Below are 13,519 nucleotides of genomic sequence, written 5' to 3'. Positions count from 1 at the left end.
ACAACCCCGAGTCAGTCCCTGCCGGCGGAGCAGGGACACACCCCGAAATATCGGGACAGTCCCGATTTTATCGGGACGCCTGGTCACCCTAATCTCTAAACACCTCTATGTTCAGAGATAGGTGAGGGGTTTGCCTGTCAGATGTACAATACCCCCGAATGAGTCAGAATGATGAATGATATCTACCATCTGTAGGTTGGTCAGGTATTTGAAAAATACCTGTGGGTATCAGGTTCCCCCACCCTGTTGACCCATCCCTGGCACAATACAGGAAACTCCCTTTGCTCCGTCACTGCTACAATCCACCTACCTGCCCGTGCTTGCCCTGGAGACGAGATGAACTGAGAATTCAGTCACAGACAGTTAAAATCAGAATTAAAAATAGCAGTCAAGGTTGGGAGGTAAGTGCCCAACTGTCACTGAAACTCAGTAAGAATGAGGTGCCTAACTCCCTTGGGCCTTTTGAACATCCTAATCTTAGGGATTAGGCTAGACCAGTAGGTGATAAAGACATATAGTAGTTATAGGTTTCCTTTGTTTAAAGCATGTGGTTTAACATGTTGTGTATAGTTTCATTGTACCTTAGTCAGAACTTCTAATGTAAATGCATGCAGTCACCGCATAGGACATAAAAAGGTGTGGCTTTCTGCCCAGCTAAACAAGCCAATCAGGTACAGTTTATAGGGCCATTCTGGTTTTGAAAACGGTGGGCTTGATTCCCTGCTGCATTGCTCCTGTTCGATAAAGGGGTAATTTCACTGCAATCACTGATGTCATACCGGGGTAAAACAGGAGGGAAAGCAGGGTGAGTCAGCCCTACAAACTGTACAGAGAACTTTTTCCTTTCTGTCTTCCAGTAGCAAATGACAACATTATTGCCAGCTGCCCACACTCAACACTAAAATTAACCTAGCAATGGCAGGACTTCAAGTGCTGCATTTGACATGTCTGAGGAGCAAGGGAGCTAACAGACTGAAATGATATTTTGTTAAGTCACTTTGCTGGCCACCTGTGCTTGTGGGTGCATTTTTGTTTTTGTTTTCCAGTGAAAATACAATAATACAAAATGTCCAAGAAAATAGTAAAGACTTGGGCTTATGGTAACAGCCATAAAACTAGGCATCTGCAGCTGCAGCTTTAGAAAAAACAACCAAACTAAACGCTCTGGGCTCAGGCCTACAGCCATGACACACAGAAATTCTCATTGAATTACATGTGGGTAAAAGCTCCCCCCTCTCCATCCCTCCCAGGCCAAACTTTTCAAACTTCAGTGCCCAAATTTAGGCTCCTAAACACACATTTAGGCTTCTAAACAGAACTGTATTGATTTTCAAAGCCGCCGAACCCTTGCAATGCTCATTAACTTTAGTGAGATTTATATTGGCTCAGCACCTTTGAAAAATCAGGCCCATATAAATGACGTAGGCTCTTAGGAGCCCAACCTGCATACCCGCCTTCTTTGAAAACTTTAGCCCAGAATTGTTCTGGACATTCATATTTGAAGAACTCTGTTCTCTTCATTTAAGTGAAGCTTTTAATCCTCGATCAGATTGTTTTGCTGTTTCTGAGTATTATTATTTAATACCAATAATATTATCTAAATAATTTCACATGCAAAGGAAAACTAGATTAGGAAAAACTAAAGAACAGAGTGCAGAGCCCTATGAAGATGAGCTAGCAATAACAACAAAAAATTCACCGTAGAAAAAGTGACTTGGAAAAATCGTAGAAAAAGATTAACATTATAGAGGGTTAAATATACACAAGTAGGGCTGGTCTGTTCACACATCCCTGTTATCATTCATCAGACTGTACCTGGGAGATCTGACCTGGAGATTCTTCACTCAGAGTGGTCAGTAAATTGGACCATTCTGCTTGTGGGTCTCTTTGCCATTGTCTGAACTGCTCAAAAATTTCTTTGACATTAATAGGATCATCTGTGAGTGAGAACTACTCACATGACTGACAATTGCAAGATGGGCCTAAATGTGGCATAAAAAACACAAAGTAAAAAGAAAATAGAGCAGGAAGTTTGATTGGGGGGGGAGGTAAGAGGAGTGACTAGAAAGGACAAGAAGAAAACGAATATTTGCTCATGAGGGAGTATTAATGGAACAATATGCACATTAGAGAATGTGCAATTCTATCACACTATCATCGATTAGGCCTACATTTTCAAAAGTGACTAGTGATTTTGGGTATCTCAATTTTTGGGTGTCCAATTTAAGGCACCTAAAGGGGGTCTGGCTCTCAGGAAGTGACGACAATCCAGCCTTTGAAAATTAAGCTTTTTAGAGATGTTTCAGTTTAGGCACCCAAAACTGAGGGATTCAAAATCCCTGGTCACTTCTGACCATCTGGTGTCCTTGGATAAGGGATGGAAGGCCTTCAAACTTTAGGAAATTTGGTTCCACTAGACAAAGGTTTAGTTTGCTTTTTATTTTGTCTAAATAAGTTCAGCTATCCCTGCATGGCTATCTGATACTGACCAATAACAGCTGAGTCTTTTTGGTTATCATGGCCCTAAGCACTCTGCACAAAGATAGACCTACATTCCACAGCAAGGCCCCCTGGTTCTGATCTATCCCAGTGCTGAATTTGCAGCCCATTGGAAATTTTCTGGCAGCTTCAAGTAAATTCAAACTCTGACGCTTTTATTGAATCATATTTGAAAAATACATCTTGCAACCAGCATAATATTCCATGTGCTAATTCACCTGATTTTATCCTGCCCCCAAATTTTCCATTCACTGCAGATTTTTGTATTGCCAGTGCATAACTGCATTAGAATGGCGGTGGCTTTGGTGGAAAGCGAGTTTTAACCCTTGAGAAGCTGGAGGCAGCAGTTTCAGATTTCATATCCACGAGGCAGTTGAATCTGTTGGCAGTAAGGAAGTTCTGGACTTCCTCTTTCACTCACCCTGAGAGGGCAAGGGCAGAGGTGACTTGAACATTTTGGAAAGTGGAACTCCAAGTTTCCTACTCCAGCAACCAACCCCAACCCCCATCTCCCAGTCCCAATATGCTTCAATGCATCAAACAATTATGGATAAGCACATTAGCTAGATGCTTCAGCTAAAATGATTGGTGTAAAATAGTTAATGTTGATATTTAAAATGCCATCATTAAGCTTCAGCATTAACACCCATGACATGAGGCAATGCCCACATTTCAGGAACTATTATTTCAGGCCACCTGACTGCTGTATGCTTTCCAGTCTCTTTGAGTGTGCAAGTCAATTAAAGAGCTTGGAATAGAACTCAGATGCTTAGTGCCTGTCTCGAGCCATTAGGCCACAATCCCTCCCATTAATTTAAAAGATTCCTGCCAGTCTGTAATGTATTTTTCCAGGTTCAGGACTTCTTTCTTTTTTTCTCTTTACAAAGTTTGCATAAGTGGAGGTGTGACTATTTTTTGTACCTTTGGGAAGACTAGCAGGATGAAATTTGAGAAACCCTGCCATAAAGATTGGATTTGAAGGATATCAGGCCATCCTGTGACTTTCCATAACCGTACTGCTCTGTAAACTTTGTATTTGTAAAACTCACTGCCTTCTGCACTGAGTTGATGGAGTAGTACCTAGGATTGATGGCTCATATGTTGTTTCCAGGTTCTGACATACAGCTGAGACCAGGGGAGCCTGAGGTTGATGCTGATGCAGAAGAAGACGATTCTGTGAGTAATGTTACTGTTTACTTCTGAAAGCTTGCTAATTAATATTTTAGTTACACTTTTTTTCACAAAGATGTGTCTATTATTACTTCTGTTAAGGAGATATCCTGGCAGCTTGATCGGCCTTCTGATAAACTGATGTTCAGATATACAGAATTCTAAAGGACAGAATTTGGGGCAACGTCACATGCATTAGAGTGGGGCTCTTTGCATTCAAGGGGGGGCTTTCCCCCTCAGAGATTTGTAACGTGCCAGCAAAAGTTATATTCCATGGTATAGCAAATTCTTCTTTTCACTGTGGTTGAATTTTTGTTTCAAGGATGGCCTAATTTGTTCACTGGCATAAGCTTCCTGAGACACCCCAGAAGGAATTTTGCTGAGTCATCCAGAATTCCTCCTAGGAATTCCAACTGCTATGAGGCTCCACTGCACATCTGAGGTTACTGGGGGCATAATGTAGCCCTAAAGCAAGGGGGGAAAGTCGTCATAACCTCTTGTGATCATTATTTCTGTCTAATCTGTCTGTATTTCAAATGCATCCTTAGTTAAGAAAGACATTGTGAAAGCATCATTTCTGTTTCCAAGGACTATATCCTCTGTTTATATCAAATTCTTAAATGGGAATTATGTTTGCCCCAAAAGGAAATAACGAATGGCCATTCTGCAGCCACTGTGACTGGTATCAGGCTTGCACAGAGAGGAATTTTATATTATATTCATTGCCTCCTGACCAATAGGGATTACTGTTGCTAAATGATGACCATTATTTCCCCTCATTTCTTTCCTGCAGGTCAATGAAGTGACAATAGAAAACATACGGCCAAGGCCACAAGGATCCTCTCCAGTTTATGAGTATTCCATAGAAGAAGACTATTTTAACAAAAAGGCAAGACATACATAAGGTTTTCATGTTACACTCAATTCATTTTTGACCAAATTCTCATCTTTTGGGGCTTATTAGCAAAAATCCCATTGACTTCTGTAGGACTAGAATTTGGACATGTATAAAAAGTACTTTGAAATCCACACCCTCACCTTCTCAATCCTTTCATAGCCATTTTAGTTTACCAAACAGTGCATAATTACTTATATTTATGGGCAGGAGAGTTTCAGGATTCAGCTGACATTTCATTGTGAAGAAAAAGCACGATCAGTAATATTTTAAGAAAATATTTGGTTTTCTATATGAAAATGTAGAGCATTCAAGGATTTTTTCCTAATTCTTTCCTGATTGGAGGTGGGGTGGAGAGTATCAGGAAACAACTTTCTGGAAAATATAACCTGTAAAAAAAAAAAGTCTAAGATCGAGTCTTTGGAATTATCTGTAGTTCTTGGTTAATTAAAGGGTAAAGATTTAATTCGTGTGATGCGTAAGAGTGTGACTCACCACTGAAGCAACCCCTCGTGGCCATGCGGGATGCTACAGGATCCTCCCTCTCTTGCCTCTGACAAATGGCTGCTTAGGTGCTCCATCTCTTCGGCCTGGTCTACACTACGACTTTAATTCGGATTTAGCTGCGTTAATCCGAATTAATCCTTAACCCGTCCACACAACGGAGCCAGTTACTTCGAATTAAAGGGCGCTTAAAATCGATTTCTGTACTCCACCCCGACGAGCGGAGTAGCACCAAAATCGATTTTGTAAATTCGAATTAGGGGTAGTGTGGCCGCACACCACCGAATTAATGTGGTTAAAATTAATGGGGTAGTGTGGCCGCACACCACCGAATTAATGTGGTTAAAAACCGAATTAATGTGCTTAGTGTGGCCGCGCACAATCGAATTTATACAATCTGTTTCCCAAATTCGAATTATCTAAATTCGAATTAATCTCGTAGTGTAGACGTACCCTTCCTGTGACTCAGCCCTCTGGCTGGAGCATAGATAGTCTGACCCTCTTTGGGGTAACCCAAGAGTACAACAAACAACAGTTCACCAACCTCATGTTGGGTTTTCAGCCCAACTCCAAACTCATTAGCCTGAACCCTGGGGCCAGGGGGATTTCCACACACCTTCCTCGACCTTCCCTCACCTCCGGGTTCCAGCCCAGGAACCCTTTAATAAGCAGCCAAGGTGTGTCTACACAGACCCCCTGCTGCCTCCTTGGACCACTTCCTTCCTCCACCTGTCTTGAGCCTTTCCCACAGCCTTGTCCAAGGCTCATTGTCTATCAGCCTCTCTCTCTCTCTAGACCCCTTTCACAAGCTCACTGCAGAGCTTTAGCACTTTCTGCCACTCATGTGGCTTTGCTGCAGGAGAGTTTCTCTACTCCCCTAGCAGGGCAGTCCCTGACCCTGTGGGAGTTTTCCTGTCCCTCCACCAGCATGCAGAACCCTGGGAAACTCACTTCCTCCATCTTGCCTTCACAACTGCCTTGTACTCCCAGTTGCAGTCTGGCCTTCCTTCCTTCAGGGAGGCTCTATCTGCCAGCAGGCCAACACAGATACCTGGATGCAGCCAGTCTTCTGCCCCTGAATCAGAGCCAGATATCTGCTCTCCTTCCTGGTCAGTATCCCACTGAGCTTTTAGCTCCTCCCTCTAAGTTTGACAGCTACTACTGGCGGAGCTGATTGACCCCACAGGCTCTCATGAAATCCTTCTTGCTCATTGTGGGGTTATACACACAACCAGTAGGGTTGCGCCCTGTCCAGGGTTTCCCAGGATTGTCCCATTTTTGAGGTAGCTGTCCCAGACAAAATGGTTCAGATATCCCATTTTTTTGTACCTCAGACATGCATGTTTAAACAAGCATGATGAATCCACAGCGTGACTGATATACAGTTTGTTCCATCGAAAAAATGTGAAATCAAAATATTTGGGAATTCTTGTCGGTTTCATCTAAACGTTTTGGTTGTAAAAAAAATTCTGTAAAATGATTTCTCATTTTGAAATGTCTTTTAATTTTATTTATGATATTTAAACATGTTAAAAATGCTCAAAAACAAAATGAAGTATTGTCTGCTTTGACTGAGCTGAAATGATTTTTTTTTTTAGGCTTTTTTTGGCTTTTTAAGTCACCAAAAATTCAAAAAAACGGAAACTATTTTTTTAAGTGCCAGAAAACAATCTGCACAGCTCTTATCATGTGGTTAAATCCACACACACTGAGCTGAAAATTAACATTATAGACGCTAATAGAGACATCCGCTACTGGTTTTTAAAACAGTAATAGACTTCAGTGTGAATTATGAACTTTAGCTCTCACCAAAATATAGGCTAAGAGCCCTGTTTTGAGCAAGGCAGAGGCCATATAATCTCTGTGTGAACCTTACAATACTATCTTAGCCAAACACTAAATAACTACAATTGCTTTTCCAGCTACAAGAAGATACAGAAAACGAAAAATATTCTACAGACAAACAAAAAATGAGTCATTCACAGGTGAGTTTAAATGGTTACACAGAAAGCAAATTTCATTAGACAGTGCAAATATGGCAAGAGTAAACAGAGGAGAAAGAACAATGGATTCAGATGAGTTTTGGCAACCTGCTTAATAAATAAGATTTCTATTGTATACTTTTGTATATTGTATACTGTGTAAATCACAAGAAATTACTGCATCATGGGAATGTATGCACCACTGATATTTTCCCCTTCCCAATGGAAAGAACTTTGTTATAACATAAAACTCCTGCCTTAATGGGGTGGGATAGAGAGAGAATATAATCTTGCATGCCACACCTCTGTAAAAACCCAAAAGCAATTTTTTACAGTTAGGCTCATTGTTTTCTACAGTATAAAAGCTTCACAGGTGTGTGTGACACACCAGGGTACAATCCAGACTAATGAGCAGATGTGTCACTCCTGCCCTGCAACCTTGGGTGCCTTACAATGCCTTGCTAAAGTAGCTGCCACCCGCACCCTGAGTGTGTGTAACTGCAGCCTGCCAGCTACATGTGGGTTACATTCTGGTTCTCACCAGCCTGGACTATACTGCAGGGTAACCCCAACTCGCCTCCCACCCTAACCCCCGTCTTAGATTTTCCCCAGAAATGTATGTCCTGTATTGCCCAGCACTCTCCTGGACAATACAAGTTTTATTAAGTCCATTATTCCTTTATGAGACTAATATGCACACAACTTGAACCAAATGGAGTTATCCCCAGACACTTCAATTTAAACACACTGGATTACATAAAACAGCAAAACAAGTTTATCAAGTACAAGTACCCCTAATGAAGCATAAAAGTCGGAAATGGTTACAAGAAAAATAAAGATAAGATGTTTACTAATGCCTAACTTAAACTATATCAGAGTCAAGCAAAGTTTCTCACCACATGCTTTCAGCAGTCTTACTGACCAAAATCTGTAGATCAGGACCCCTCTCCCAGAGTCCAACTTTGTCGCTTCAGGTGCAGAGAATGTGATTGGCAGGGAGAGAGAGGGGTGTATTGGGGTATTTGCCCTCTTTACAGTTTCAGTCCCTCTCCTGAAAAACATTTCCAGCTGGCACTAGGAGACAAAGAGTCTATGTGGAAGGATGTTCCCTGTTGTTTTTTCCACCTGTTTGAACTTCTTTTGTCTTCTCTTCCTGCTTGAATACTCTGTTTACAGCTTACATGCAAATTAAGCAGAGCACATATTCCTTTATTTAGGACAGACCTGTTTGCCAATGTCTGCTTAGGCAGGGCTGTGAGGATTGGAATATGTACACCATACAGGGAAATCTTATAAACTTCACGTACAATGTTGCCACACAATATTTTATCAGGACAATAGTGACCAGAAAATTATGAGTTTTCAAATGATACCTTACAAGGCATACTTTGTACATGTAGTGTGTAGGGTGCGAATACAGGGGTACATTCTGTCACTGCGAGTCCGTGAGGTGATGGAGATCAACACACAGAATAAAGAAAAGAAAATAAGACTACAACACTTGCTTTCATATGTGCCCTCTAATCCCTTGCTGAGAATACAGGTGCACACTCTTCTGCGATACCCCTCTCTCTTTTATTTGCTCCACTGATCTCAGGATTGCAGTGTTCTAAGAAGAGTGAGTGGTCTCCCACATTTCTTATAGGTTGCTGCCATACAGAGACACATAAAAGCCAATTTTCTTGGTATGGTTGTTGTCAGACCCTACCATTATTTTATCTATTTGGGGGAAGTTTAACATACAGCCTTTTTAAGATAAGAGTCTACATTTTTTACACACTCAAATCTCACGCTCGGGCAGATCATCAGCTGATATAAATGCTGACTTACCCCAAGGGTAGGGTAAGTCAAGGATCTGGCCCATTCAAGGAAATACAGGGCCAAAAACTGACACTGGAAGATCTGAATGGCAATAAAAGAAGGATTAGTTTACGAATTAATATAATTTTTATCTATTGCTCACTTCTGACCAATCATATAGAGGAGCCAACGCAATCTTATATCTGGCACATTGCTGAAAGTGCATTATTATTTACTTTTTGTCTTATCGTAGTACCTAGGAGCCCTAGTCATGAACCAGGACGCACTGTGCTAGATGATCTACAAATACAGAACAAAAAAAAATTCTCTGCCCCAAAGACACCAACAGCAAAGACCTGTGGAGAAGGCCAAACTCCTGTCAAGGGGTGGTGGTGGGAGAACAGGAAGACAGACCCTCAGAGGCTGGGCCCAGCTTGGCATAGGCACCGACTCCGTGGGTGCTCTGGGGCTGGAGCACCCCTGGGGAAAAAATGGTGGGTTCTGAGCACCCACCGGGAGCCCCCCTGTCAGCTCTCCCCACCCACCCAGCGCCTCCTGCCCGTTGGCAGGCCCTGCTGATCAGCACCTCCCCCTCTCTCTCCACGCTCTCACGTGCCACGATCAGTTTTTTCACGGCATGCAGGAGGTTCTTGGGGGGGGGAAGGAGCGAGGGCATGGCACGCTTGGGAGAGGGGGTGGAACGGGGCAGGAAGAAGTGGGGTGGGGGTGGAAAGAGGGCAGAAAGAGGTGGGGCAGAGGTGGGACCTTGGGGGAAGGGATGAGTGGGGGCAGGAGGCAGAGCCCTGGCAGAGCCAGGGATCCAGCACCCCCCGGCTAGGGTGACCAGATGTCCCGATTTTATAGGGACAGTCCCAATTTTTGGGTCTTTTTCTTATATAGGCTCCTATTACCCCCCACCCCCTGTCCCGATTTTTCACATTTGCTGTCTGGTCACCCTACCCCCGGCACATTGGAAAGTCGGCGTCTGTGCAGCTTGGGACTTGGGCGAATGAAATGAATTTTAAAGAGAGGACCCAGCCCTTCCTCCCTGAGGCTCTGTCTTTCTGCTCCCCCAGCAGGACTTGAGCTGAGCAATCTGGCCCCTATCCAATACAACACTTAAGCATGTGCTTAACTTTAAATATTTGCACAGTCCCATTGGAATGGAGTCAAGGTGTTCGGCACTTTGCCCATATTGTACATATAAGTTCCCATTTTTAAGCAATCTTTCTTGAGGGAGATATGGTAAGTATTTCTGAAGATGCTCATTTTGAGTGTGAGAGGAAGATTTCAGTATAGTCTCAAGTGGTCGGAATGAATTTTAACATGACATCTTTCTGGGCATCTAGGAGTCTATGGAGGTGACCCTGAAAACAGAAGTGGAATCTGGTGCTAGCGGTTTTAGTGTGGCTGGTGGAGGAAATGAAGGCATATTTGTAAAACAGGTGCTCAAGGGATCCCCTGCTTCGAAAATATTCAGTTTGAGAGAAGGTACAGTCTGATATTCTGGATTTTTTAAAAACACTATTATCTAGAAATTTGAAAAAAAAATCACAAAGTTTGTTTATAAGTACACACACACACACACACACACTCATATTTTCAGATACTAGCAAAAATAGGTCCCCGTCCTACAAACACCAATGCACATGTTTAACTTTACTCCCATGAGCAGTTTGCAGGATCAGTACCTGAAATAATAATGAAATATGGATTTCCTATAAATCATGGAATACACTACTTTTCACTAGAACTAGTCAGTAATTAAAAACAAAAAGAAATATAATACAATTAATTCATTAAATTTCGAAGATAAAAGTAACTTACATCTATGAAGAATGTGGCCCAATATGCAGTAAGCCTTTTATGAACTATTATGTGCATGAATACACAATAATACAATAAATAATACTATTTAAACAAATAAAACTCCAAAGCATACATATTAAAACAAATCATGATATGCTTTATATAATCATCATATGTTTATGACCCTTCATGTTTATATGATCATCAAGAACAATGTGATTTGAAAAACCGCATGATATAGCAAACTGATATCTTAAAATAAAATGTCTGGTACCATTTGCAGGTGATCAGCTATTAAGTGCCACAATATTTTTTGATAATATCAAATATGAAGATGCACTCAAGATTCTACAATATTCCGAGCCATACAAAGTACAATTCAGTCTCAAAAGAAAACTTGCTGGGAAAGAAGAGCTAGAAAAAATACATTCTACAGCACAACACAAGAAGGAAAAAATAAGTCAGGTAAAATTATTTCTGTATCATGTTAGAAAGAATAGGAAAATACTACAAATGTACATTATATAGTAACATTGGAGATGGGGAAATAAAGGCCCTTGTCCTGCAAACACACACATGCTTCACTTTACTACCTTTATGATACTTTCGGACAAAACCTGCAGTTCTCACTCAGGGTGAAATCCACTCCTATGCAGAAAGCCAGCACAAAAACGATGCACCTCTTTAGTCCAAATTAAGCCCTGTGTACAAGGGAGTATTTCACTTAAGTCCTTAATCAAGCTAAACTTGCATTGAATATGATGGAAGTTTAGTTTTCTTGAAGGGAGGAGACAGAGCCTGACCCAGCTTCCATTACACTGAATGGGAAAAGGAACAGGTCCAGAGTGAAAAAGGGATTTGGTTCTTCGACTATAAACTAGTGATAGAGAAAATATAAAATCATCAAACAGTAAGGACAAACATATTTTTAATCACAATGTTTTAGAGTTCAATTAGGTATCCTAGGGATCTGAGCCTGCTCCAAATGAAGTCAGTATTAGCCATGGTTGGAATTTTTCATCATACAAAATGTCAATGAAAAATGGCTGTTCTTTTGAGCACCTCTAGTCAATATTGGTTTAGTCACTGACATCTGTCGCAACAGAATCTAATCATGGGTCTCCATCTGATTAAAATGCATCTTCTTTCTCACACTGCAAATTGAATAATCTCTGAATAAAATATATTTAGGAGTTGCTGTTGACTACAAGCCAGCATGTTTTATATAGAATCTAGACTTCGGTAGCTATATACATCTATTAACTTAGTATAATAATTTCATTTCATGTAACTTTTGATTGTAGTGCACCCTCAATTTTTAGTGTGTTTATATGTCCAAAAAGTAGTTGATTTTAAACAAAACAAGATGAATATTATACACATTTTATATTAATATTTACAAAAAAACAACCTCTTCTTCAGGAAAAAGAGCTTACTGAAAAAATTCCTGCAACATCACTGGAAATTTCAGAAAAGATTATTTCAGAAGAAGACAAGGAAAAGGAAATTGTAAAACAAAGGGTGGGAAGAACAAAACGACCCAGAAAAGAGAGATTGTCATGGCCCAAATTCCAGTCAATGAAAAATAAAAAGATTTTGGGGCACAGAAGATCTCATAGTACATCAGATGCATATGAGCATGCTATACAAGATATTTCCCCAACAAGCACTGACACTGAGTCACAGTTACAACAAGAAGAATTCTGTGCTAAAGAGAAAAAAGAAAGCCAAAAGAAACTGAGGTTCCCTAATATTGGATTCAAAATGCATAGAACAAAAGCAGAAACAGAAGAGAAGCAGAGATTAGAAATAAAAACCTTGACACCAACAAAAAAGGATAAAATACAAAAAGAAGATATCAGCATGGAAACTCCAGAAATACTAACTGTACAATATAGCACATCTGCATATGAAACAAAAGCAGGTAACATACAAGACAATGTCAAAAAAGACTTAAAAGACATGGAAAATGGTTTACCAATTTATACAAAGAAGTACCCTGAAGTTGAAATTAACATTAAAAAACAAAAAAACCAGTTAGCAATATCTAAACCTACTACTACAACATCACAAATACCACCAATAACCACACAAATATCAACACCTACTTCAGAAATACAAACACCTGGTCCCAAAGACACACAAAGCAAACAAATACCACAAGCTTTACCAAGGACCAGAAAAAAGAAACAAAAAAGTTCATCAGAACAAAAACCCACCAAAATTTCTCTGCAACATCCTGGAGAAGGGATAACAAATAAAGAAATGACGGATCACCTAGAACACACTTCGGTTCAAATAAAGGGTCTAGAAATAAAAACAACAACAAAAGAAACTGGAAAAACAAAACAAGAAAAAGAGATAAATGAAGAATATGAGCAGGATCAGATGCAAATATCAGATCTACAAGAAAACTTTGGAATTTACACCAATAAGGGAAAGCAGCCAGAAAGTGAAATCACATTACACAAAGTGGAAACTGACATACACAAGAAAACAGTAAAAATAGAAGGACTTGAAATTGATATGGAGGTCCCAAAAGCACCAGTTCAAATTGATCCTGTGACAGAAGACTCAGGCTGGACAATGCAAACGCCATCACTCAAAATACCCAAACTGCCTAAAGCAGACATTCAAGCACCAAAGGTGGACATCACCCTCCCATCAGTAGACGTTTCTCTACCGAAGGCCGAGGTGGACATTAAGGGCCCAGGAGCAACCACTAAAGTGGTAAAGATAGAAGGTGAAATAAAAGCCACACATAAAGATGCTAAAGGAAAAGAAAGTAAGTTCAAAATGCCAAAATTCAGTATGCCTTCATTTGGCTGGTCCACCACAAAAGAGACCAGTGGTGGAGTAG

General features: G+C 40.7%; 1 protein-coding gene across 1 annotated transcript in view; it reads left to right on the top strand.

Moving 5' to 3' along the window:
* Nucleotides 1-12,727: 12,727 nt before the first annotated feature.
* The window catches only part of LOC112107102 (protein AHNAK2), a 22,495-nt gene continuing 21,703 nt past the window's right edge, over nucleotides 12,728-13,519 (top strand). Inside the window, exon 1 of the mRNA XM_029912086.1 lies at nucleotides 12,728-13,487. Within this exon, the coding sequence (XP_029767946.1) occupies nucleotides 12,925-13,487 (563 nt within the window). The 5' untranslated portion in view covers nucleotides 12,728-12,924. The remainder of the gene's footprint in view (nucleotides 13,488-13,519) is intronic.

The sequence above is a fragment of the Terrapene carolina genome, unplaced genomic scaffold, assembly GCF_002925995.2.
Source record: "Terrapene carolina triunguis isolate 2854851 unplaced genomic scaffold, T_m_triunguis-2.0 Scaffold189, whole genome shotgun sequence".
Classification (NCBI taxonomy): Eukaryota; Metazoa; Chordata; order Testudines; family Emydidae; genus Terrapene; species Terrapene triunguis.
This window is presented reverse-complemented; position numbering and strand designations above follow the sequence as displayed.